This window comes from Salvelinus fontinalis, chromosome 1, assembly GCF_029448725.1.
Source record: "Salvelinus fontinalis isolate EN_2023a chromosome 1, ASM2944872v1, whole genome shotgun sequence".
Classification (NCBI taxonomy): domain Eukaryota; kingdom Metazoa; phylum Chordata; class Actinopteri; order Salmoniformes; family Salmonidae; genus Salvelinus; species Salvelinus fontinalis.
The window spans coordinates 81,934,148-81,960,599 of NC_074665.1; the positions used below are offsets into that span (position 1 = coordinate 81,934,148).

Below are 26,452 nucleotides of genomic sequence, written 5' to 3' on the forward strand. Positions count from 1 at the left end.
CACCACAGAGCAGCCATATTATAGACAAGGAGACACCACAGAACAGCCATGTTATAGAACAGGAGACACCACAGAACAGCCATATTATAGAACAGGAAACACCACAGAGCAGCCATGTTATAGAACAGGAAACACCACAGAACAGCCATATTATAGAACAGGAAACACCACAGAGCAGCCATATTATAGAACAGGAAACACCACAGAGCAGCCATGTTATAGAACAGGAAACACCACAGGACAGCTATATTATAGAACAGGAGACACCACAGAGCAGCCATATATATTATAGAACAAGACACACCACAGGACAGCTATATTATAGAACAGGAGACACCACAGAACAGTCATATATATTATAGAACAGGAGACACCACAGAACAGCCATATTATAGAACAGGAGACACCACAGAACAGCCATATTATAGAACAGGAGACACCACAGAGCAGCCATATTATAGAACAGGAGACACCACAGAACAGCCATATATATTATAGAACAGGAGACACCACAGAGCAGCCATATTATAGAACAGGAGACACCACAGAACAGCCATATTATAGAACAGGAGACACCACAGAACAGCCATAATATAGAACAGGAGACACCACAGAACAGCCATATTATAGAACAGGAGACACCATAGAGCAGCCATATTATAGAACGGGAGACACCACAGAGCAGCCATATATATTATAGAACAGGACACACCACAGAGCAGCCATATTATAGAACAGGAGACACCACAGAACAGCCATATTATAGACCAGGAGACACCACAGAACAGCCATATTATAGAACAGGAGACACCACAGAACAGCCATATTATAGAACAGGAGACACCACAGAACAGCCATATATATTATAGAACAGGAGATGCCACAGAACAGCCATATTATAGAACAGGAGACACCACAGAGAAGCCATATTATAGAACAGGAGACACCACAGAGCAGCCATATGTATTATAGAACAGAAGATGCCACAGAACAGCCATATTATAGAACAGGAGACACCACAGAGCAGCCATATTATAGAACAGGAGACACCACAGAGCAGCCATATTATAGAACAGGAAACACCACAGAGCAGCCATATTATAGAACAGGAGACACCACAGAGCAACCATATTATAGAACAGGAGACACCACAGAACAGCCATATTATAGAACAGGAAACACCACAGAGCAGCCATATTATAGAACAGGGGACACCACAGGACAGCTATATTATAGAACAGGAGACACCACAGAACAGCCATATTATAGAACAGGAAACACTACAGAACAGCCATGTTATAGAACAGGAAACACCACAGAGCAGCCATATATATTATAGAACAGGAGACACCACAGAACAGCCATATTATAGAACAGGAAACACCACAGAACAGCCATGTTATAGAACAGGAAACACCACAGAGCAGCCATATATATTATAGAACAGGAGACACCACAGAACAGCCATATTATAGAACAGGAAACACCACAGAGCAGCCATATATATTATAGAACAGGAGACACCACAGAGCAGCCATATTATAGAACAGGAGACACCACAGGACAGCTATATTATAGAACAGGAGACACCACAGAGCAGCCATATATATTATAGAACAGGAGACACCACAGAGCAGCCATATATATTATAGAACAGGAGACACCACAGAGCAGCCATATTATAGAACAGGAGACACCACAGAACAGCCATATTATAGAACAGGAGACACCACAGAACAGCCATATTATAGAACAGGAAACACCACATAGCAGCCATATTATAGAACAGGAGACACCACAGAACAGCCATGTTATAGAACAGGAGACACCACAGAATAGCCATATTATAGAACAGGAAACACCACAGAGCAGCCATATATATTATAGAACAGGAGACACCACAGAGCAGCCATATTATAGAACAGGAAACACCACAGAGCAGCCATATATATTATAGAACAGGAGACACCACAGAGCAGCCATATTATAGAACAGGAAACACCACAGAACAGCCATATTATAGAACAGGAGACACCACAGAGCAGCCATATTATAGAACAGGAGACACCACAGAGCAGCCATATTATAGAACAGGAGACACCACAGGACAGCTATATTATAGAACAGGAGACACCACAGAACAGCCATATATATTATAGAACAGGAGACATCACAGGACAGCTATATTATAGAACAGGAGACACCACAGAACAGCCATATATATTATAGAACAGGAGACACCACAGAACAGCCATATTATAGAACAGGAGACACCACAGAACAGCCATATATATTATAGAACAGGAGACACCACAGGACAGCTATATTATAGAACAGGAGACACCACAGAACAGCCATATTATAGAACAGGAGACACCACAGAACAGCCATATTATAGAACAGGAGACACCACAGAACAGCCATATTATAGAACAGGAGACACCACAGAACAGCCATATTATAGAACAGGAAACACCACAGAACAGCCATGTTATAGAACCATCAACCCATCTTTGTGTCTGTCTGTTCCCCACAGGCAGTCATTATATATACCAGTGTTTCCCAAACTCGGTCCTGGGAACCCTAAGGGGGGAACGTATTGGTTTTTGCCCTAGCGCTACACAGCTGATTCAAATAATCAAAGCTTGATGAAAGGTTCATTATTTGAATCAGCTGTGTAGTTCTAGGGAAACGTGTTTTGGCAACAATGATATACTGTATATCCATCCGTCCGTCCGTCCGCCTGTCTGTCTGTCTGTCTGTCTCTCTGTCTGCCTGTCTGTCTGCCTGTCTGTCTGTCCAACTTGGCTATATATCTGGCCATCATACTGACACTGAACGTCAGGTTCTGGAGGCCTATCAATGTACAAACACCCAACTACATACCACACATCAATCCATCTGTCCCTTCAGAATCTATAAGGATCTGTCTGTCACAGTCTAAACATCTGCAGGTCTATCAACTGAAACACCCAGGTACATACCACACATCCATCCATATGTCCCTTAAGGATCTGTCTGTCACAGTCTGAACATCTGCAGGTCTATCAACTGAAACACCCAGGTACATACCACACATCCATCCATATGTCCCTTAAGGATCTGTCTGTCACAGTCTGAACATCTGCAGGTCTATCAACTGAAACACCCAGGTACATACCACACATCCATCCATATGTCCCTTAAGGATCTGTCTGTCACAGTCTGAACATCTGCAGGTCTATCAACTGAAACACCCAGGTACATACCACACATCCATCCATATGTCCCTTAAGGATCTGTCTGTCACAGTCTGAACATCTGCAGGTCTATCAACTGAAACACCCAGGTACATACCACACATCCATCCATATGTCCCTTAAGGATCTGTCTGTCACAGTCTGAACATCTGCAGGTCTATCAACTGAAACACCCAGGTACATACCACACATCCATCCATATGTCCCTTAAGGATCTGTCTGTCACAGTCTGAACATCTGCAGGTCTATCAACTGAAACACCCAGGTACATACCACACATCCATCCATATGTCCCTTAAGGATCTGTCTGTCACAGTCTGAACATCTGCAGGTCTATAAAATGAAACACCCAGGTACATACCACACATCCATCCATATGTCCCTTAAGAATCTGTCTGTCACAGTCTGAACATCAAGTACTGCAGGTCTATCAGATGAAACACCAAACTACACACCACAATTAATTTAGCCCAGCCCAGATGTTTTAGAATGCTTCATAGTATTTCATAACATCCAATCTAGTCTCCTGTTACCTGATTATATAAGGAACAAATCTCAGGAGACCTACGAGCCTGTCCCTGTATGCACAAAGACTCCTTACATGAGACCTAACGTTGCTCCTAATCTGTATCTCATAAAGGAGGATGTTTGGGTGATTTATTCTTTGAAATGTTTTGAGGACATCTTCATCTCACTGAAGGAGAAAAGAAAAATGGAGACACATAAAAGGTCTCAGAACTGACACACTTCCTTCTAACCACAAAGAATAACCATGTATTTATTCCTTCTAACCACAAAGAATAACCATGTATTTATTCCTTCTAACCACAAAGAATAACCATGTATTTATTCCTTCTAACCACAAAGAATAACCATGTATTTATTCCTTCCAACCACAAAGAATAATCATGTATTTATTCCTTCTAACCACAAAGAATAACCATGTATTTATTCCTTCTAACCACAAAGAATAACCATGTATTTATTCCTTCTAACCACAAAGAATAACCATGTATTTATTCCTTCTAACCACAAAGAATAACCATGTATTTACTCCTTCTAACCACAAATGTAACGGGTGACGCTCTCCTCATCCTCGGATGAGGTGAGGAGAGAAGGATCCTCAGACCAAAACGCAGGCTTTGGGAAATAAGCCATCTTTATTAAACAACGATGATGGCAAACACGAAACAAAACACTTTCAAACTACAAAATAACAAAACGACGTTGACGAAACCTGAACATAAACTTACATAACTAAACATAAACTTACGTACAGGAAACAGACGACATCGAAACGAAAACGAAACAAACAAACGCTACAGTCCAGTGTGGTACGAACAAACATACTGACACAGGAGACAATCACCCACCAACAAACAGTGAGAATGCCCTACCTAAATATGACTCTTAATTAGAGGCAAACGCAAACCACCTGCCTCTAATCAAGAGCCATACCAGGCAAACCAAAACCAACATAGAAACAGATAACATAGAATGCCCACCCAACCTCACGTCCTGACCAACTAACACACAAAACTAACATAAATAGGTCAGGAACGTGACAGTACCCCCCCCACAAGGTGCGAACTCCGGACGCACCAGCACAAAGTCTAGGGGAGGGTCTGGGTGGGCATCTAACCACGGTGGTGGCTCAGGCTCCGGGCGCGGTTCCCACCCCACCATAATCCATCCTAACTTCCTCCCTCCAAGAATGTCCACCCTCTTTTGACCCCCACAAAATCCCCTTAACAACATATCTAATAAGGACAACACCGGGACAGAGAGATAAATCAAGACAGAGGGATGGATAAGAATATAGAAGTAGATAAAGATAGAGAGGGAGATCAGGATAGAGGGGCAACTCCGGACTGAAAGGCAGCTCCGGACAGAGAGACAGCTCTGGACTGATGGGCAGTTCTGGGTATCTAGCCTTTTCAGGCTGAAGGTCAGCTCATGGCTGACTGACGAATCTCGACGCTCATGGCTGGCTGACGGCTCTCGACGCTCATGGCAGGCTGACGGCTCTCGACGCTCATGGCAGGCTGACGGCTCTCGACGCTCATGGCAGGCTGACGGCTCTCGACGCTCATGGCAGGCTGACGGCTCTCGACGCTCATGGCAGGCTGACGGCTCTCGACGCTCATGGCGCTCTGACGGCTCTGGCTGCTCATGGCGCTCTGACGGCTCTGGCTGCTCATGGCGCTCTGACGGCTCTGGCTGCTCATGGCGCTCTGACGGCTCTGGCAGATCCTGTCTGGTTGGCGGCTCTGGCAGATCCTGTCTGGTTGGCGGCTCTGGCAGATCCTGTCTGGTTGGCGGCTCTGGCAGATCCTGTCTGGTTGGCGACTCTGGCAGATCCTGTCTGGTTGGCGACTCTGGCAGATCCTGTCTGGTTGGCGGCTCTGGCAGATCCTGTCTGGCTGACGGCTCTAGCGGCTCCTGTCTGGCTGACGGCTCTAGCGGCTCCTGTCTGGCTGACGGCTCTGTAGGCTCATGGCAGACGGGCGGCTTTGCAGGCTCATGGCAGACGGGCGGCTTTGGAGGCTCCTGGCAGACGGATGGCTCAGATGGCGCTGGGGAGACGGATGGCTCAGATGGCGCTGGGGAGACGGATGGCTCAGATGGCGCTGGGGAGACGGATGGCTCAGATGGCGCTGGGGAGACGGATGGCTCAGATGGCGCTGGGGAGACGGATGGCTCAGATGGCGCTGGGGAGACGGATGGCTCTGGCCGGATACGGTGCACTGTAGACCTGGTGCGTGGTGCCGGAACTGGAGGCACCGGGCTAAGGATAAGCACCTTCCTACTAGTGCGGGGAGCAGGGACAGGGCACACTGTATTCTCAAAGCCTACTCTATCCCTGATGCGTGGTACCGGCACTGGTGACACCGGGCTGAGGACAAGCACATCAGGATTAGTAGGGGGAGAAGATACAGTGGGTTCAGGGCTCTGGAGACGCACAGGTAGCTTAGTGCGTGGGCCCGGAACTGGAGGCACCGGGCTAGATACACGCACTACAGGGAGAGTGCGTGGAGGAGGAACAGGGCTCAGGATACGCACTGGTAGCCTAGTGCGTAGTGTATACACTGTAGGTACTAGGCTGGGGCGGGGAGGTGGTGCCGGAAATACCGGACCGTGGAGACGTACTGGCACTCTTGAGCATTGAGCCTGCCCAACCTTACCTGGTTGAATGCTCCCGGTTGCCCGACCAGTGCGGGGAGGTGGAATAACCCGCACCGGCCTATGTAGGCGAACCGGGGAAACCATGCGTAAGGCAGGTGCCATGTATGCCGGCCCGAGGAGACGCACTGGAGACCAGACGCGTTGAGCCGGCCTCATGACACCTGGCTCAATGCCCAATCTAGCCCTCCCAGTGCGGGGAGGAGGAATAACCCGCACTGGGCTATGCACTCGTACAGGAGACACCGTGCGCTCTACTGCGTAACACAGCGCCTGCCCGTACTCCCGCTCTCCACGGTAAGCCTGGGAAGTGGGCGCAGGTCTCCTACCTGCCCTTGGCCCACTATCTCCTAGCCCCCCCCCCAAGAAATTTTTGGGAATTACTCACGGGCTTTTTTGGCTTCCGTGCCAGACGCGTTCCCTCATAGCTCCGGTTCCTCTCCCCGGTAGCCTCTGCTCTCCTCCGTGCCTCCAGCTCAGCTTTGGGACGGCGATTTTCTCCTGCCTTAACCCAGGGACCTTCTCCATTCATTATTTGCTCCCATGTCCAGAAATCCTTTCTCTCCTGTCCCTTACTCCGTTTAGTTTCCCTTTGCCGCTTGGTCTTAGCGTGGTGGGTGATTCTGTAACGGGTGACGCTCTCCTCATCCTCGGATGAGGTGAGGAGAGAAGGATCCTCAGACCAAAACGCAGGCTTTGGGAAATAAGCCATCTTTATTAAACAACGATGATGGCAAACACGAAACGAAACAAAACACTTTCAAACTACAAAATAACAAAACGACGTTGACGAAACCTGAACATAAACTTACATAACTAAACATAAACTTACGTACAGGAAACAGACGACATCGAAACGAAAACGAAACAAACAAACGCTACAGTCCAGTGTGGTACGAACAAACATACTGACACAGGAGACAATCACCCACCAACAAACAGTGAGAATGCCCTACCTAAATATGACTCTTAATTAGAGGCAAACGCAAACCACCTGCCTCTAATCAAGAGCCATACCAGGCAAACCAAAACCAACATAGAAACAGATAACATAGAATGCCCACCCAACCTCACGTCCTGACCAACTAACACACAAAACTAACATAAATAGGTCAGGAACGTGACAACAAAGGATAACCATGTATTTATTCCTTCTAACCACAAAGAATAACCATGTATTTATTCCTTCTAACCACAAAGAATAACCATGTATTTATTCCTTCCAACCAAAAAGAATAACCATGTATTTATTCCTTCCAACCACAAAGAATAACCATGTATTTATTCCTTCTAACCACAAAGAATAACCATGTATTTATTCCTTCTAACCACAAAGGATAACCATGTATTTATTCCTTCTAACCACAAAGAATAACCATGTATTTATTCCTTCTAACCACAAAGAATGACCATGTATTTATTCCTTCCAACCACAAAGAATAACCATGTATTTATTCCTTCCAACCACAAAGAATAACCAGCATACCACCCTGCATACCACTGCTGGCTTGCCTCTGAAGCTAAGCAGGGTTGGTCCTGGTCAGTCCCTGGATGGGAGACCAGATGCTGCTGGAAGTGGTGTTGGAGGGCCAGTAGGAGGCACTCTTTCCTCTGGTCTAAAAAATATCCCAATGCCCCAGGGCAGTGATTGGGGACACTGCCCTGTGTAGGGTGCCGTCTTTCGGATGGGACGTTAAACGGGTGTCCTGACTCTCTGAGGTCATTAAAGATCCCATGGCACTTATCGTAAGAGTAGGGGTGTTAACCCCGGTGTCCTGGCTAAATTCCCAATCTGGCCCTCAAACCATCATGGCCACCTAATCATCCCCAGCTTACAATTGGCTCATTCATCCCCCTCCTCTCCCCTGTAACTATTCCCCAGGTCGTTGCTGCAAATGAGAACATGTTCTCAGTCAACTTACCTGGTAAAATAAAAATAAATAAAATAAATTCCTTTCAACCACAAAGGATGACCATGTATTTATTCCTTCCAACCACAAAGAATAACCATGTATTTATTCCTTCTAACCACAAAGAATAACCATGTATTTATTCCTTCTAACCACAAAGAATAACCATGTATTTATTCCTTCCAACCACAAAGAATAACCATGTATTTATTCCTTCTAACCACAAAGAATAACCATGTATTTATTCCTTCCAACCACAAAGAATAACCATGTATTTATTCCTTCCAACCACAAAGAATAACCATGTATTTATTCCTTCCAACCACAAAGAATAACCATGTATTTATTCCTTCTAACCACAAAAGAATAACCATGTTTTTATTCATTCTAACCACAAAGAATAACCATGTATTTATTCCTTCTAACCACAAAGAATAACCATGTATTTATTCCTTCTAACCACAAAGAATAACCATGTATTTATTCCTTCTAACCACAAAGAATAACCATGTATTTATTCCTTCCAACCACAAAGAATAACCATGTATTTATTCCTTCTAACCACAAAGAATAACCATGTATTTATTCCTCCCAACCACAAAGAATAACCATGTATTTATTCCTTCTAACCACAAAGGATGAGGTGTTCCTTTGATTCTGTCCTTTAAGAGAAGACTGCACCATGTCTCACAGTTAAGCAAACAACTGCGTCCTGTGTGTGTGCGCTCGTGTGTGTGTTCATGTGTGTGTTCGTGTGTGTGTTTGTGCGGGCGCGTGTGAATGTGTGTGTTTGTGTGTTTGTGTGTGTTCATAGAGTAGAGAAGTACCTTGTAGAGTGCAGACGTTGAAGCGGAGGCCACAACGAAGGTGACTCCCATGACAGAGTGGCTGTGGAAACCGTCAGCGTACGTCATCATCACGATGCCAGCAATGGCAAAGATGGCCGCCACGATCTGCATAGGGAAAGGTGGAGAGGAAATATTACAATATATACCACTTAGTAGGTTTTTTGAAGGACTGGGGCACTGCTTACATTGTATTAGATAGGATAGTGTAGAAGGAGGAAGGGGAGGGTTGAACTGGGATGTGGACATGAAGCTACTATATGGTTAGGGTAAAGGTTGAACTGTTTCACTTTGAATTCAATCTGGATATATTCATAGTGTGAAACTAGATGAATCTCAACTGCAGTTCAATCTACCAAAAATACATTTTACTACTTAGAAAGAAGAGTCACTGTTGACTTGACACACTAGGATCCACTTCTGATGTACTTTTACACTGGTTTCAGAGCATCAATCAGACTTGACACACCAGGATCCACTTCTGATGTACTTTTACACTGGTTTCAGAGCATCAATCAGACTTGACACACCAGGATCCACTTCTGATGTACTTTTACACTGGTTTCAGAGCATCAATCAGACTTGACACACCATTATCCACTTCTGATGTACTTTTACACTGGTCTGAGATCAGATCATCAAACAGCAAGTACTGAATGTGTCCCAAATGACCCCCTATTCCCCTGGGCCCTGGTCACAAGTAGTGCACTATAAAGGGAAAATGGTGTAATTTGGAACACAGACTAAGACAGGTAGTAAAACCTGGAGCAGCCTTAAGCCCAGCCAGGCTGTCGGAGACCTTACAGTGGCACTGAACAGATTCTCGCACCAATGGCCTTGTGTGTGTGTGTCAGAGTGACAGAGTTTGTGTTTGTGCGTGTGTGTGTGTATATGTTTGTCCCTGACTTTCACTTTCCCCTCCCTTTCCTCCAGCCGTTCCCCCTTCCTTTCCTCCAGCTGTTCCCCCTTCCTTTCCTCCAGTCAAGTCCCCCTCCCTTTCCTCCAGCTGTTCCCCCTCCCTTTCCTCCAGCCGTTCCCCCTTCCTTTCCTCCAGTCAAGTCCCCATTCCTTTCCTTCAGCTGTTCCCTCTTCCTTTCCTCCAGTCATTCCCCCTGCCTTTCCTCCAGTCATTCCTCCTGCCTTTCCTCCAGCCGTTCCCCCTTCCTTTCCTCCAGTCAACTCCCCCTTCCTTTCCTCAGAGTCATTCCCCTCCCTTTCCTCCAGCCGTTCCCCTTTCCTTTCCTCCAGTCAAGTCCCCCTTCCTTTCCTTCAGCCGTTCCCTCTTCCTTTCCTCCAGTCATTCCCCTTCCTTTCCTCCAGTCATTCCCCATGCCTTTCCTCCAGTTATTCCCCATTTCCTTTCCTTCCGCCATTCCCCTTGCCTTTCCTCCAGTCATTCCTCCTTCCTTTCCTTCAGCCGATCCCTCTTCCTTTCCTCCAGTCATTCCCCCTGCCTTTCCTCCAGTCATTCCGCATTTCCTTTCCTTCAGCCGTTCCCTCTTCCTTTCCTCCAGTCATTCCCCCCTTCCTTTCCTGCAGCCATTCGCTCTTCCTTTCATCCAGTCATTACCCCAGCCTTTCCTCCAGTCATTCCCCCTTAGTTTCCTTCAGCCGTTCCCCATTTCCTTTCCTCCAGTCATTCCTCCTTCCTTTCCTCCAGTCAAGTCCCCCTTCCTTTCCTCCAGTCAAGTCCCCCTCCCTTTCCTCCAGTCAAGTCCCCCTTCCTTTCCTTCAGCTGTTCCCTCTTCCTTTCCTCCAGTCATTCCCCCTGCCTTTCCTCCAGTCATTCCTCCTGCCTTTCCTCCAGCCGTTCCCCCTTCCTTTCCTCCAGTCAAGTCCCCCTTCCTTTCCTCAGAGTCATTCCCCTCCCTTTCCTCCAGCCGTTCCCCCTTCCTTTCCTCCAGTCAAGTCCCCCTTCCTTTCCTTCAGCCGTTCCCTTTTCCTTTCCTCCAGCCATTCCCCCTGCATTTCCTCCAGTCATTCCCCATTTCCTTTCCTTCAGCCGTTCCCTCTTCCTTTCCTCCAGTCATTCCCCCTGCCTTTCATCCAGTCATTCCCCCAGCCTTTTCTCCAGTCATTCCCCCTTCCTTTCCTTCAGCCGTTCCCCATTTCCTTTCCTCCAGTCATTCCCCCTTTCTTTCCTCCTGTCATTCCCCCTTCCTTTCCATCAGCCATTCCCTCTTCCTTTCCTCCAGTCATTCCCCCTGCCTTTCCTCCAGTCATTCCCTCTGCCTTTCCTCCAGTCATTCCCCATTTCCTTTCCTTCAGCCGTTCCCTCTTCTTTTCCTTCAGCCGTTCACTCTGCCTTTCCTCCAGTCATTCCCACTGCCTTTCCTCAAGTCATTCCCCCTTCTTTTCCTTTCAGGTGTTCCCCCTTCCTTTCCTCCAGTCATTCCCTCTTCCTTTCCTTCAGCCGTTCCCCCTTCCTTTCATCCAGTCAAGTCCCCCTTCCTTTCCTCCAGTCAAGTCCCCCTTACTTTCCTCCAGTCATTCCCCCTCCCTTTCCCCCTTCCTTTCCTCCAGTCAAGTCCCCCTTCCTTTCATCCAGTCAAGTCCCCCTTCCTTTCCTCCAGTCATTCCCTCTTCCTTTCCTCCAGTCATTCCCCCTTGCTTTCCTCCAGTCATTCCCCCTTCCTTTCCTCCAGTCATTCCCCCTTCCTTTCCTCCAGTCGTTCCACCTGCCTATCCTCCACTCGTTCCCCCCTTCCTTTCCTCCAGTCATTCCCCCTCTTTCCTCCAGCCATTCCCCCTTCCTTTCCTCCAGTCATTCCCCCTTCCTTTCCTCCAGTCATTCCCCCTTCCTTTCCTCCAGTCATTCCACCTGCCTTTCCTCCACTCGTTCCCCCTCCCTTTCCTCCAGCCGTTCCCCCTTCCTTTCCTCCAGTCAAGTCCCCCTTCCTTTCCTCCAGTCATTCCCTCTTCCTTTCCTCTAGTCATTTCCCCTTCCTTTCCTCCAGTAATTCAGTCTTCCTTTCCTCCAGTCATTCCCCCTGCCTTTCCTCCAGTCATTCCCCCTGCAAATTCCTCCAGTCATTCCCCTTTTCCTTTCCTTCAGCCGTTCCCTCTTCTTTTCCTTCAGCCATTCACTCTACCTTTCCTCCAGTCATACCCCCTGCCTTTCCTCCAGTCATTCCCCCTGCCTTTCCTCCAGTCATTCCCACTGCCTTTCCTCCAGTCATTCCCCCTTCATTTCCTTCAGCTGTTCCCCCCTTCCTTTCCTCCAGTCATTCCCTCTTCCTTTCATCCAGTCAAGTCCCTCTTCCTTTCCTCCAGTCATTCCCTCTTCCTTTCATCCAGTCATTCCCTCTTCCTTTCCTCCAGTCATTCCCCCTTGCTTTCCTCCAGTCATTCCCCCTTCCTTTCCTCCAGTCATTCCCCCTTCCTTTCCTCCAGTCATTCCCCCTGCCTATACTCCACTCGTTCCCCCCTTCCTTTCCTCCAGTCATTCCCCCTCTTTCCTCCAGCCATTCCCCCTTCCTTTCCTCCAGTCATTCCCCCTTCCTTTCCTCCAGTCATTCCCCCTTCCTTTCCTCCAGTCATTCCGCCTGCCTTTCCTCCACTCGTTCCCCCTCCCTTTCCTCCAGCCGTTCCCCCTTCCGTTCCTCCAGTCAAGTCCCCCTTCCTTTCCTCCAGTCAAGTCCCCCTTCCTTTCCTCCAGTCAAGTCCCCCTTCCTTTCCTCCAGTCATTCCCCCTCCCTTCCCTTCAGCCGTTCCCCCTTCCTTTCCTCCAGTCAAGTCCCCCTTCCTTTCCTCCAGTCAAGTCCCCCTTCCTTTCCTCCAGTCATTCCCCCTCCCTTTCCTCCAGCCGTTCCCCCTTCCTTTCCTCCAGTCAAGTCCCCCTTCCTTTCCTCCAGTCAAGTCCCCCTTCCTTTCCTCCAGTCATTCCCTCTTCCTTTCCTCCAGTCAAGTCCCCCTTCCTTTCCTCCAGTCATTCCCTATTCCTTTCCTCCAGTCATTCCCTCTTCCTTTCCTCCAGTCAAGTCCCCCTTCCTTTCCTCCAGTCAAGTCCCCCTTCCTTTCCTCCAGTCAAGTCCCCCTTCCTTTCCTCCAGTCATTCCCTCTTCCTTTCCTCCAGTCAAGTCCCCCTTCCTTTCCTCCAGTCATTCCCCCTTCCTTTCCTCCAGTCATTCCCCCTTCCTTTCCTCCAGTCATTCCCCCTTCCTTTCCTCCAGTCATTCCCCCTTCCTTTCCTCCAGTCATTCCCCCTGCCTTTCCTCCAGCTCGTTCCCCCTGCCTTTCCTCCAGTCATTCCCCCTTCCTTTCCTCCAGTCATTCCTTCTTCCTTTCCTCCAGTCATTCCCCCTTCCTTTCCTCCAGTCATTCCCTCTTCCTTTCCTCCAGTCAAGTCCCCCTTCCTTTCCTCCAGTCATTCCCCCTTCCTTTCCTCCAGTCATTCCCTCTTCCTTTCCTCCAGTCATTCCCCCTTCCTTTCCTCCAGTCATTCCCCCTTCCTTTCCTTCAGCCGTTCCCTCTTCCTTTCCTCCAGTCATTCCCCTGCCTTTCATCCAGTCATTCCCCCAGCCTTTTCTCCAGTCATTCCCCCTTCCTTTCCTTCAGCCGTTCCCCATTTCCTTTCCTCCAGTAATTCCCCCTTCCTTTCCTCCAGTCATTCCCCCTTCCTTTCCATCAGCCATTCCCTCTTCCTTTCCTCCAGTCATTCCCCCTGCCTTTCCTCCAGTCATTCCCTCTGCCTTTCCTCCAGTCATTCCCCATTTCCTTTCCTTCAGCCGTTCCCTCTTCTTTTCCTTCAGCCGTTCACTCTGCCTTTCCTCCAGTCATTCCCACTGCCTTTCCTCCAGTCATTCCCACTGCCTTTCCTCAAGTCATTCCCCCTTCTTTTCCTTTCAGGTGTTCCACCTTCCTTTCCTCCAGTCATTCCCTCTTCCTTTCCTTCAGCCGTTCCCCCTTCCTTTCATCCAGTCAAGTCCCCCTTCCTTTCCTCCAGTCAAGTCCCCCTTCCTTTCCTCCAGTCATTCCCCCTCCCTTTCCTTCAGCCGTTCCCCCTTCCTTTCCTCCAGTCAAGTCCCCCTTCCTTTCCTCCAGTCAAGTTCCCCTTCCTTTCCTCCAGTCATTCCCCCTCCCTTTCCTCCAGTCATTCCCTCTTCCTTTCATCCAGTCAAGTCCCCCTTCCTTTCCTCCAGTCATTCCCTCTTCCTTTCCTCCAGTCATTCCCCCTTGCTTTCCTCCAGTCATTCCCCCTTCCTTTCCTCCAGTCATTCCCCCTTCCTTTCCTCCAGTCGTTCCACCTGCCTATCCTCCACTCGTTCCCCCCTTCCTTTCCTCCAGTCATTCCCCCTCTTTCCTCCAGCCATTCCCCCTTCCTTTCCTCCAGTCATTCCCCCTTCCTTTCCTCCAGTCATTCCCCCTTCCTTTCCTCCAGTCATTCCCTCTTCCTTTCCTCTAGTCATTTCCCCTTCCTTTCCTCCAGTAATTCAGTCTTCCTTTCCTCCAGTCATTCCCCCTGCCTTTCCTCCAGTCATTCCCCCTGCAAATTCCTCCAGTCATTCCCCTTTTCCTTTCCTTCAGCCGTTCCCTCTTCTTTTCCTTCAGCCATTCACTCTACCTTTCCTCCAGTCATTCCCCCTGCCTTTCCTCCAGTCATTCCCCCTGCCTTTCCTCCAGTCATTCCCACTGCCTTTCCTCCAGTCATTCCCCCTTCATTTCCTTCAGCTGTTCCCCCCTTCCTTTCCTCCAGTCATTCCCTCTTCCTTTCCTCCAGTCATTCCCCCTTGCTTTCCTCCAGTCATTCCCCCTTCCTTTCCTCCAGTCATTCCCCCTTCCTTTCCTCCAGTCATTCCCCCTGCCTTTCCTCCAGTCATTCCCCCTGCCTTTCCTCCAGTCATTCCCACTGCCTTTCCTCCAGTCATTCCCCCTTCATTTCCTTCAGCTGTTCCCCCCTTCCTTTCCTCCAGTCATTCCCTCTTCCTTTCCTCCAGTCATTCCCCCTTGCTTTCCTCCAGTCATTCCCCCTTCCTTTCCTCCAGTCATTCCCCCTTCCTTTCCTCCAGTCATTCCCCCTGCCTATCCTCCACTCGTTCCCCCCTTCCTTTCCTCCAGTCATTCCCCCTCTTTCCTCCAGCCATTCCCCCTTCCTTTCCTCCAGTCATTCCCCCTTCCTTTCCTCCAGTCATTCCCCCTTCCTTTCCTCCAGTCATTCCGCCTGCCTTTCCTCCACTCGTTCCCCCTCCCTTTCCTCCAGCCGTTCCCCCTTCCTTTCCTCCAGTCAAGTCCCCCTTCCTTTCCTCCAGTCAAGTCCCCCTTCCTTTCCTCCAGTCAAGTCCCCCTTCCTTTCCTCCAGTCATTCCCCCTCCCTTCCCTTCAGCCGTTCCCCCTTCCTTTCCTCCAGTCAAGTCCCCCTTCCTTTCCTCCAGTCAAGTCCCCCTTCCTTTCCTCCAGTCATTCCCCCTCCCTTTCCTCCAGCCGTTCCCCCTTCCTTTCCTCCAGTCAAGTCCCCCTTCCTTTCCTCCAGTCATTCCCTATTCCTTTCCTCCAGTCATTTCCCCTTCCTTTCCTCCAGTAATTCAGTCTTCCTTTCCTCCAGTCATTCCCCCTGCCTTTCCTCCAGTCATTCCCCCTGCAAATTCCTCCAGTCATTCCCCTTTTCCTTTCCTTCAGCCGTTCCCTCTTCTTTTCCTTCAGCCATTCACTCTACCTTTCCTCCAGTCATTCCCCCTGCCTTTCCTCCAGTCATTCCCTCTGCCTTTCCTCCAGTCATTCCCACTGCCTTTCCTCCAGTCAAGTCCCCCTTCCTTTCCTCCAGTCAAGTCCCCCTTCCTTTCCTCCAGTCATTCCCCCTCCCTTTCCTCCAGCCGTTCCCCCTTCCTTTCCTCCAGTCAAGTCCCCCTTCCTTTCCTCCAGTCAAGTCCCCCTTCCTTTCCTCCAGTCATTCCCTCTTCCTTTCCTCCAGTCAAGTCCCCCTTCCTTTCCTCCAGTCATTCCCTATTCCTTTCCTCCAGTCATTCCCTCTTCCTTTCATCCAGTCAAGTCCCCCTTCCTTTCCTCCAGTCAAGTCCCCCTTCCTTTCCTCCAGTCAAGTCCCCCTTCCTTTCCTCCAGTCATTCCCCCTTCCTTTCCTCCAGTCAAGTCCCCCTTCCTTTCCTCCAGTCAAGTCCCCCTTCCTTTCCTCCAGTCATTCCCTCTTCCTTTCCTCCAGTCAAGTCCCCCTTCCTTTCCTCCAGTCATTCCCCCTTCCTTTCCTCCAGTCATTCCCCCTTCCTTTCCTCCAGTCATTCCCCCTTCCTTTCCTCCAGTCATTCCCCCTTCCTTTCCTCCAGTCATTCCCCCTTCATTTCCTTCAGCTGTTCCCCCCTTCCTTTCCTCCAGTCATTCCCTCTTCCTTTCCTCCAGTCATTCCCTCTTCCTTTCCTCCAGTCAAGTCCCCCTTCCTTTCCTCCAGTCATTCCCTCTTCCTTTCCTCCAGTCATTCCCCCTTGCTTTCCTCCAGTCATTCCCCCTTCCTTTCCTCCAGTCATTCCCCCTGCCTATCCTCCACTCGTTCCCCCCTTCCTTTCCTCCAGTCATTCCCCCTCTTTCCTCCAGCCATTCCCCCTTCCTTTCCTCCAGTCATTCCCCCTTCCTTTCCTCCAGTCATTCCCCCTTCCTTTCCTCCAGTCATTCCGCCTGCCTTTCCTCCACTCGTTCCCCCTCCCTTTCCTCCAGCCGTTCCCCCTTCCTTTCCTCCAGTCAAGTCCCCCTTCCTTTCCTCCAGTCAAGCCCCCCTTCCTTTCCTCCAGTCAAGTCCCCCTTCCTTTCCTCCAGTCATTCCCCCTCCCTTCCCTTCAGCCATTCCCCCTTCCTTTCCTCCAGTCAAGTCCCCCTTCCTTTCCTCCAGTCAAGTCCCCCTTCCTTTCCTCCAGTCATTCCCCCTCCCTTTCCTCCAGCCGTTCCCCCTTCCTTTCCTCCAGTCAAGTCCCCCTTCCTTTCCTCCAGTCAAGTCCCCCTTCCTTTCCTCCAGTCATTCCCTCTTCCTTTCCTCCAGTCAAGTCCCCCTTCCTTTCCTCCAGTCATTCCCTATTCCTTTCCTCCAGTCATTCCCTCTTCCTTTCATCCAGTCAAGTCCCCCTTCCTTTCCTCCAGTCAAGTCCCCCTTCCTTTCCTCCAGTCAAGTCCCCCTTCCTTTCCTCCAGTCATTCCCCCTTCCTTTCCTCCAGTCAAGTCCCCCTTCCTTTCCTCCAGTCAAGTCCCCCTTCCTTTCCTCCAGTCATTCCCTCTTCCTTTCCTCCAGTCAAGTCCCCCTTCCTTTCCTCCAGTCATTCCCCCTTCCTTTCCTCCAGTCATTCCCCCTTCCTTTCCTCCAGTCATTCCCCCTTCCTTTCCTCCAGTCATTCCCCCTTCCTTTCCTCCAGTCATTCCCCCTTCCTTTCCTCCAGTCATTCCCCCTGCCTTTCCTCCAGCTCGTTCCCCCTGCCTTTCCTCCAGTCATTCCCCCTTCCTTTCCTCCAGTCATTCCTTCTTCCTTTCCTCCAGTCATTCCCCCTTCCTTTCCTCCAGTCATTCCCTCTTCCTTTCCTCCAGTCAAGTCCCCCTTCCTTTCCTCCAGTCATTCCCCCTTCCTTTCCTCCAGTCATTCCCTCTTCCTTTCCTCCAGTCATTCCCCCTTCCTTTCCTCCAGTCATTCCCCCTTCCTTTCCTCCAGTCATTCCCTCTTCCTTTCCTCCAGTCAAGTCCCCCTTCCTTTCCTCCAGTCATTCCCCCTTCCTTTCCTCCAGTCATTCCCTCTTCCTTTCCTCCAGTCATTCCCCCTTCCTTTCCTCCAGTCATTCCCCCTTCCTTTCCTCCAGTCATTCCCTCTTCCTTTCCTCCAGTCATTCCCCCTTCCTTTCCTCCAGTCATTCCCCCTTCCTTTCCTCCAGTCATTCCCCCTTCCTTTCCTCCAGTCATTCCCCCTTCCTTTCCTCCAGTCATTCCCCCTTCCTTTCCTCCAGTCATTCCCTCTTCCTTTCCTCCAGTCAAGTCCCCCTTCCTTTCCTCCAGTCATTCCCTCTTCCTTTCCTCCAGTCATTCCCACTGCCTTTCCTCCAGTCATTCCCCCTTCCTTTCCTCCAGTCATTCCCACTGCCTTTCCTCCAGTCATTCCCCTTCCTTTCCTTCAGCTGTTCCCCCCTTCCTTTCCTCCAGTCATTTCCACTGCTTTTCCTCCAGTCATTCCCACTGCCTTTCCTCCAGTCATTCCCCCTTCCTTTCCTTCAGCTGTTCCTCCCTTCATTTCCTCCAGTCATTCCCCCTTCCTTTCCTTCAGCTGTTCCCCCCTTCCTTTCCTCCAGTCATTCCCACTGCTTTTCCTCCAGTCATTCCCCCTTCCTTTCCTTCAGCTGTTCCCCCCTGCCTTTCCTCCAGTCATTCCCACTGCTTTTTCTCCAGTCATTCCCACTGCCTTTCCTCCAGTCATTCCCCCTGCCTTTCCTTCAGCCGTTCCCTCTTCCTTTCCTTCAGTCATTCCCCCTTCCTTTCCTTCAGCCGTTCCCTCCCACAGTAATGTCTGTTACTGGTGTAATGGTGAACACAATGCAAAGACACACACAACCAGCTGCACAAACACAAACACAGTCATGATAATCATATACTATCTGGTCCAGGGCCCAGTGCTTTCCAATCAGCAAAGACAGTCTCCCATACAGGAAAGGATTGATGGGCTGTGTGTGTGTGTGTGTGTGTGCGTGCGTGCGTGCGTGCGTGCGTGTGTGTGTGTAATGACTAGGGACTTGGCTTGGGCCAGTGGAGTGGATTAGCACTGCATTAGAGAGGTGTCAGGAAGATAAATGGTTATGCCTGGTGCTTCATTTGTAAATCGGGAGATGCCGGAACAAAACGTGAGCGTTAGAGTGGGGTGAGTTGGGGGCTCTGAGGTACCGGAACGAATAAAAACATTTTAAAAGGTGCCGGATCCTGTTCTGGCAGGATGTGGCTCAAATTAAGCACTGGTGACGCCTGGACAGAGCCAAGGGGTACCATGGGTAAACCCCGCCACCCCCTCTCTCTCTCTCACTCTCAGCATCTCTCTCTCACCCTCTTTCTCTCTTTCTCGCACCCTGTTTCTCTCTCTCTCTTTCTGCAGTGCAGGCTGCCTGCCTTTCAGTCACCTCTCTAGCTACATAAAAAATAGAATGACCTGCCAGGTCAACCCATTACGCAACGTTGACTTGAATGGGGATGTCCATTCTCTAGAAACGCCAGCTATGTCAGTCACATAGAAATAAAATGGGACAACACTGGACAACAACGTGCGTTATACCATGGCAATTTGACTGGAAGACCCATGGGTATACTCAATATGGCTGACATGGTAATTCTATTCAGGGGCGCAACTTTATTTTTTTTTAATCCTTTCGGATAAACACCCCAAACAGCCGAGCCAACCTACCCAGTGAAAGTTGCGCCCCTGAATATATTTCTATGGTCAGTTACCTCTCTACAGAGATTTATTTCTCTGAGAAAGCCTGCTGCTTTGCTGCTTGGTGTCCTGGGACATGGACCCCTCAGTGATTGGACACGGCAATTTGTTTTCCTTTCTCACACACTGCTGCGTCAGCAAACCCAAGGTCAGGGAATGGGGAAATGGACCAAGACTGGGTCTGGGCTCTGCTGAGGCAGTCTGTCACTCCCACCACAACACCACAACACCAGGCCACACTCACAGAAGACCTTTAACACCAAGGGCTTTTCCTAGTTCAATAAAGGTTCAATGAAAAGACAAAACTCCAGCTGAGAAATGTGTGTGTGACTGATTGGGTTAGAACCTGGGTGGGTCTCGTGTGCTAGCTTGCTGAGCTAAAGCCTAGGTAAGGTACTCTCACACCTCTCCATAACAACATACAACTACAGGAGAGAGATACAGGACTCTGAGATACAATATACTCAGAGATATACAGGTAACTGCCAAAATAAAGGAAACACGTGAGTAAATGAGGGATACAAAGTGTATTGAAAGCAGGTGCTTCAACTCAGGTGTGGTTCCTGAGTTAATTAAGCATCATGCTTAGGGCCATTACTTTGGCCAGTATTTTGTCTACCATGGCTATGCCCCCATAGGATGACAACGCCCCCATCCACAGGGCCCGAGTGGTCACTGAAAGGTGAACATGAAAACGATGTAAACCATATGCCATGGCCGTCTCAGCCATCAGATCTCATCCCAAATGAACACTTACGGGAGATTCTGGAGCAGGCGCCTGAGACAGCGTTTCCCACCATCAACAAATCACCAAATGATGTCGTTTCTCGTGGAGGAATGGTGTCACATCCCTCCAATAGAACTCCAGACAATTGTAGAATCTATGCCAAGACGCATTGAAGCTGTTCTGGCTCATTGTGGCCCGACGCCCTGTTAAGACACTTTATGTTGGTGTTTCCTTTATTTTGGCAGTTACCTGTACATGCAGTGCATTCGGAAAGTACTCAGACCTCTTGACTTTTTCCCCATTTTGTTACGTTACAGCCTTATTCTAAAATTTATAAAATTATTTTTTGCAATGCAATAATTAACCATGTCTATGTGTAGATTAGAATAAAGGCTGTAACACAACAAACTATAGAATAAGTCAAGGGGTATGAATACTTTCTGAAGGCACTGTAGGTACAGTATGGGAGAGATGCCATCCCTTATATACCATTCTCCTACTGACAGCTAATCCACCCACCTCACCCATGAAATAGCCCAAGCTAAGTACCAGAAGTACCACTGTCATACTTCAAAGGGATGATTGGATTCTCCCCAGCCTCTCCCCCTCAGATCCTCTCCCCTTCTCTCTTCATTTTCATATGAAGGAAAGCCCATCCAAGATCCTCCGCATTACTGCAGACATCAAAACACTGCAATACCCATCAACAGTCAGAGAGAGAGTAAGAGAGAGAGAGGGAAAGACAGGAGGGAGGAGGGAGAGAGGAGAGACAGAGAGGGAGAGAGAATTAGAGGGAGAGAGAATTAGATAGAGGGAGAGAGAGAGCAAGAGAGAGAGAGAGAAAGAGAGAGGAGTCATGGGGGAGAGAGAGGGAGAGAAAGACGGGGAGAGAGAGAGTGTGAGAGAGGGAGAGAGAGAAAGAAAGAGAGAAAGAGAGAGGAGACATGGGGGCGAGATGGGGGAGAGAGGGAGAGAAAGACAGGGAGGGTGAGAGTGTGAGAGAAAGAGAGAGAGAGAGAGAGAGAGAGAGAGAGAGAGAGAGAGAGAGAGAGAGAGAGAGAGAGAGAGAGAGAGAGAGAGAGAGAGAGAGAGAGAGAGAAAGAAATGGGAGGATTACTCAGAGCTTTCATCACAAACGGGGGTAGTGAGGGATAATGACAGGAGGGAGAGAGAGAGAGAGAGAGAGAGAGAGAGAGAGAGAGAGAGAGAGAGACATTCCAATTAGGTGTTTTCCTTCCAGATCTTCCCTCCAGTTATTCACACAAACAGTACATACATACACACATTCATTCATTTATCCAGATTAGTCACAGTGAGATCAAACATATTTTGTAAGAGAGACCTGAACTTGTATTTATAAAACGTATTTGAATTTTTTATTTTTTGTTATTAAACCTTTATTTAACCAGGAAGGGCTCATTGAGATTTAAAATCTATTTTTCAAGAGCGTCCTTGCCAAGATAGGCAGCACCAAGTCATTACAAAAATTACAGACAAACAACATGAAACGTAAGGCGTTCCAAGACGATGAATACATACAAGAGGGCTGATCTAGGATCAGTTTGACCATTGAGATCATAATGAATAGGATTATATGGCCAGGGGGACCTGATGCTAAATCAGTCTTTCTACTCTGAATACGGGGACTGCCTGGGACCTAGTTAGGGAGGTCTAAATGTAGGCTACGGGTTCATCGGGACAGAGGTCTGTGTGGGACATCATTTTTGGTACTGTGACTTTTTGTCTGGGCTGCTTCAAATGAGTTTGAGCCCACTCCTGTGAGATTGCATACTGCAATACAACTATTATACAATAATTTGCGGGAATAAAATAATATTTTTATCCCGAATTTGTCTGGGTGGGTTCCGCTGGTGTACAACAATCTTTAAGTCATACCACAGGCTCTCAATTGGATTGAGGTCTGGGCTTTGACTGGGCCATTCCAAGACATTTAAATGTTTCCCCTTAAACCACTCGAGTGTTGCTTTAGCAGTATGCTTAGGGTCATTGTCCTGCTGGAAGGTGAACCTCCGTCCCAGTCTCAAATCTCTGGAAAACTGAAACAGGTTTCCCTCAAGAATTACCTTCAATTCTGACCAGTTTCCCAGTCCTTGGCGATTAACAATATCCCCACAGCATGATCCTGCCACCACCATGCTTCACTGTGGGGATGGTATACTTGTGGTGATGAGAGGTGTTGGGTTTGCGCCAGACATAGCGTTTTCCTTGATGGCCAAAAAGCTACATTTTAGTCTCATCTGACCAGAGTACCATCTTCCATATGTTTGGGGAGTCTCCCACATGCCTTTTTGGCAAACACCAAACGTGTTTGCTTATTTTTTTCTTTAAGCAATGGCTTTTTTCTGGCCACTCTTAGTTGAATTAATGGTGCTCCGTGTGATGTTCAAAGTTTCTGATATCTTTTTATAACTCAACCCTGATCTGTACTTCTCCACAACTTTGTCCCTGACCTGTTTGAAGAGCTTCTTGGTCGTCATGGTGCCGCTTGCTTGGTGGTGCCCCCTGCTTAGTGGTGTTGCAGACTCTGGGGCCTTTCAGAACAGATGGACTTTATTATAGGTGGACTTTATTTAACTAATTATGTGACTTCTGAAGGTAACTGGTTGCACCAGATCTTATTTAGGGGCTTCATAGCAAAGGGGGTGAATACATATGCACGCACCACTTTTCAGTTTTTTATTAGATATTATTTAATAAATAAAAATATTTATTAGATTTTTTAAAACAAGTTATTTTTTTCATTTCACTTCACCAATTTGGACTATTTTGTGTATGTCCATTACAGGAAATCCAAATAAAAATCAATTTAAATTACAGGTTGTAATGCAACAAAATAGGAAAAATGCCAAGGGGGATGAATACTTTTGCAAGGCACTGTATCCAGCAACTTACTTATAGCTCCTTTTCAGAAAACCTTTGGTGCTGAAAGGTACATTGTTCATTTGACAAACTATCTCCCAGGGTGACGCCGAGGTCCAAGTTCATAAACAATTATCTAACAATGACCCTTAATGAACTATCCCCCAGCCCTGACGGAGCAGTTATATTCACTTGAAAGCAAATGTTTTTTTCTGCACTGCAGTACAGGTTATCTTCTGAATGCCCACAACTTGATTGAGTTTACCTGGCTTAATGGAATAGTCCCAAAACTGTCAACAGTATTTAAAATACTTAAAATAGTATTTGAACCCAGGTCCGCCCCCCATGCCCTCTACTCTTCTGAACCCAGGTCAGTTCCCCATGCCCTCAACTCTTCTGAACCCAGGTCAGTTCCCCATGCCCTCAACTCTTCTGAACCCAGGTCAGTTCCCCATGCCCTCTACTCTTCTGAACCCAGGTCAGTTCCCCATGCCCTCAACTCTTCTGAACCCAGGTCAGTTCCCCATGCCCTCAATCTTCTGAACCCAGGTCAGTTCCCCATGCCCTCAACTCTTCTGAACCCAGGTCAGTTCCCCATGCCCTCAACTCTTAATACTTAATACTCTTCATTCCTTTGGGGAACGCAGGGCTCCAGCACAGAGAGGGTTTCGGCTGCTTCCAAAAAGCACCATATTCCCTATGTAGTACTACTTCTGACCAGGGCCCATAGGGCTAAAAAATAGTGCACTATAAAGGAAATAGGGTGCCATTTTGATGCAAACTAGCCCCTAACCCAATATCGTTTTTAATAGAAAGGACGTGTCAGGGTCTGGGAGGGGGGGAGCCATTAGCCTCTGGTTCATCCAGGTTAAAGCCCACTAGAACAGGGAATCCAGGACACACAGTTAAATACTGTCTGCTGGAATTTAATTAGGTAGGACCTCGCCAGTCTAACTGAGACTGAGTCTGTGGTCTTAATTAGGTAGGACCTAGCTAGTTCAACTGAGACTGAGTCTGTGGTCTTAATTAGGTAGGACCTCGCCAGTCTAACTGAGACTGAGTCTGTGGTCTTCATTAGGTTGGACCTAGCTAGTCAAACTGAGACTGAGTCTGTAGTCTTAATTAGGTAGGACCTAGCTAGTCAAACTGAGACTGAGTCTGTGGTCTTAATTAGGTTGGACCTAGCTAGTCCAACTGAGACTGAGTCTGTGGTCTTAATTAGGTTGGACCTAGCTAGTCCAACTGAGACTGAGTCTGTGGTCTTAATTAGGTAGGACCTCGCTAGTCAAACTGAGACTGAGTCTGTGGTCTTAATTAGGTTGGACCTAGCTAGTCCAACTGAGACTGAGTCTGTGGTCTTAATTAGGTAGGACCTAACTAGTCCAACTGAGACTGAGTCTGTGGTCTTAATTAGGTAGGACCTAGCTAGTCCAACTGAGACTGAGTCTGTGGTCTTAATTAGGTAGGACCTCGCTAGTCAAACTGAGACTGAGTCTGTGGTCTTAATTAGGTTGGACCTAGCTAGTCCAACTGAGACTGAGTCTGTGGTCTTAATTAGGTTGGACCTAGCTAGTCCAACTGAGACTGAGTCTGTGGTCTTAATTAGGTTGGACCTAGCTAGTCCAACTGAGACTGAGTCTGTGGTCTTAATTAGGTAGGACCTCGCTAGTCAAACTGAGACTGAGTCTGTGGTCTTAATTAGGTTGGACCTAGCTAGTCCAACTGAGACTGAGTCTGTGGTCTTAATTAGGTAGGACCTAACTAGTCCAACTGAGACTGAGTCTGTGGTCTTAATTAGGTAGGACCTAGCTAGTCCAACTGAGACTGAGTCTGTGGTCTTAATTAGGTTGGACCTAGCTAGTCCAACTGAGACTGAGTCTGTGGTCTTAATTAGGTTGGACCTAGCTAGTCCAACTGAGACTGAGTCTGTGGTCTTAATTAGGTTGGACCTAGCTAGTCCAACTGAGACTGAGTCTGTGGTCTTAAATTAGGAGACATTTTTATCTAGCCCTAAAATGAACTCTTATCTACTCATACCTGGAGGAATCTCCAGTCTGAATGTTATCTCTTCGTAGGTTCCCTGGACATCTCCTGACAGACTTTGTGCATCACACACACACACACACACACACACACACACACACACACACACACACACACACACACACACACACACACACACACACACACACACACACCCACACACACACACACACCCACACCCACACCCACACCCACACACACACACACACACACACACACACACACACACACACTGTAACTCACCCTGACCCCCATGAAGCGGTCTCTCAGTACGATCCAAGAGAGCAGGAATACGAAGGCCTTGTTGCAGCAGAACAGAGCTGACACGTCTGTGGCGTTGATCTTCCTCAGGGCCTGTGTTAGAGACAAGATCACGTCACAGCTTAAAATCAATTCGCCAAATTGCTAGATTTTCGGTGGTGTAGTTGGCTACGTGTGTTTTTGAAGCAGAGGATCAATAGTTTGAGTCCAGTAAGGGGACAGGGATGGTGAAGGAAGCCATACCGCTAAGCTAGCACTAGAGGTCGACCGATTAATCAGAATGGCCGGTTAATTAGGGCCCATTTCAAGTTTTCAATCGGTAATCTGCATTTTTGGACTCCGATTATAGCCGATTACATTGCACTCCACGAGGAGACTGTGTGGCAGGCTGACCACCTGTTACGGGAGTGCAGCAAGGAGCCACGGTAAGGTGCTAGCTAGCATTAAACTTATCTTACAAACAATCAATCTTAACATAATCACTAATTAACTACACATGGTTGATGATATTCTTAGTTTATCTAGCTTGTCCTGCGTTGCATATAATCAATGCAGTGCCTGCTAATTTATCATCGAATCACAGCCTACTTCGCCAAACGGGTGATGATTTAACAAGCGCATTCGCGAAAAAAGCACTGTTGTTGCACCAATGTGTACCTAACCACTAACATCAATGCCTTTCTTAAAATCAATACACAAGTACATTTAAAAAAAACCAGCATATTTAGTTAATATTGCCTTTCTTTTAACTAGGGAAACTGTGTCAATTCTCTTGCGTTCCAGTGCAAGCAGAGTCAGGGTATATGCAGCAGTTTGGGCCGCCTGGCTCGTTGCGAACTGTGTGAAGACCATTTCTTCCTAACAAAGACCGTAATTAACTTGCCAGAATTTTACATAATTATGACATAACATTGAAGGTTGTGCAATGTAACAGCAATATTTAGACTTAGGGTTGCCGTCCGTTCGATAAAATA

At 48.1% G+C, this 26,452-nt stretch overlaps 1 protein-coding gene across 2 annotated transcripts in view; it reads right to left on the minus strand.

Annotated features, from left to right (window-relative positions):
* Positions 1 to 26,452, minus strand: part of LOC129862766 (putative thiamine transporter SLC35F3) — a 182,447-nt gene that overhangs the window by 16,160 nt on the left and 139,835 nt on the right. For both annotated transcript variants that reach the window (XM_055934726.1, XM_055934734.1), the window contains 2 exons: positions 25,461 to 25,571; positions 9,160 to 9,285 (listed from right to left, as the gene is read on the minus strand). In XM_055934726.1, coding sequence (XP_055790701.1) covers positions 9,160 to 9,285; positions 25,461 to 25,571 — 237 coding nt within the window. The remainder of the gene's footprint in view (positions 1 to 9,159; positions 9,286 to 25,460; positions 25,572 to 26,452) is intronic.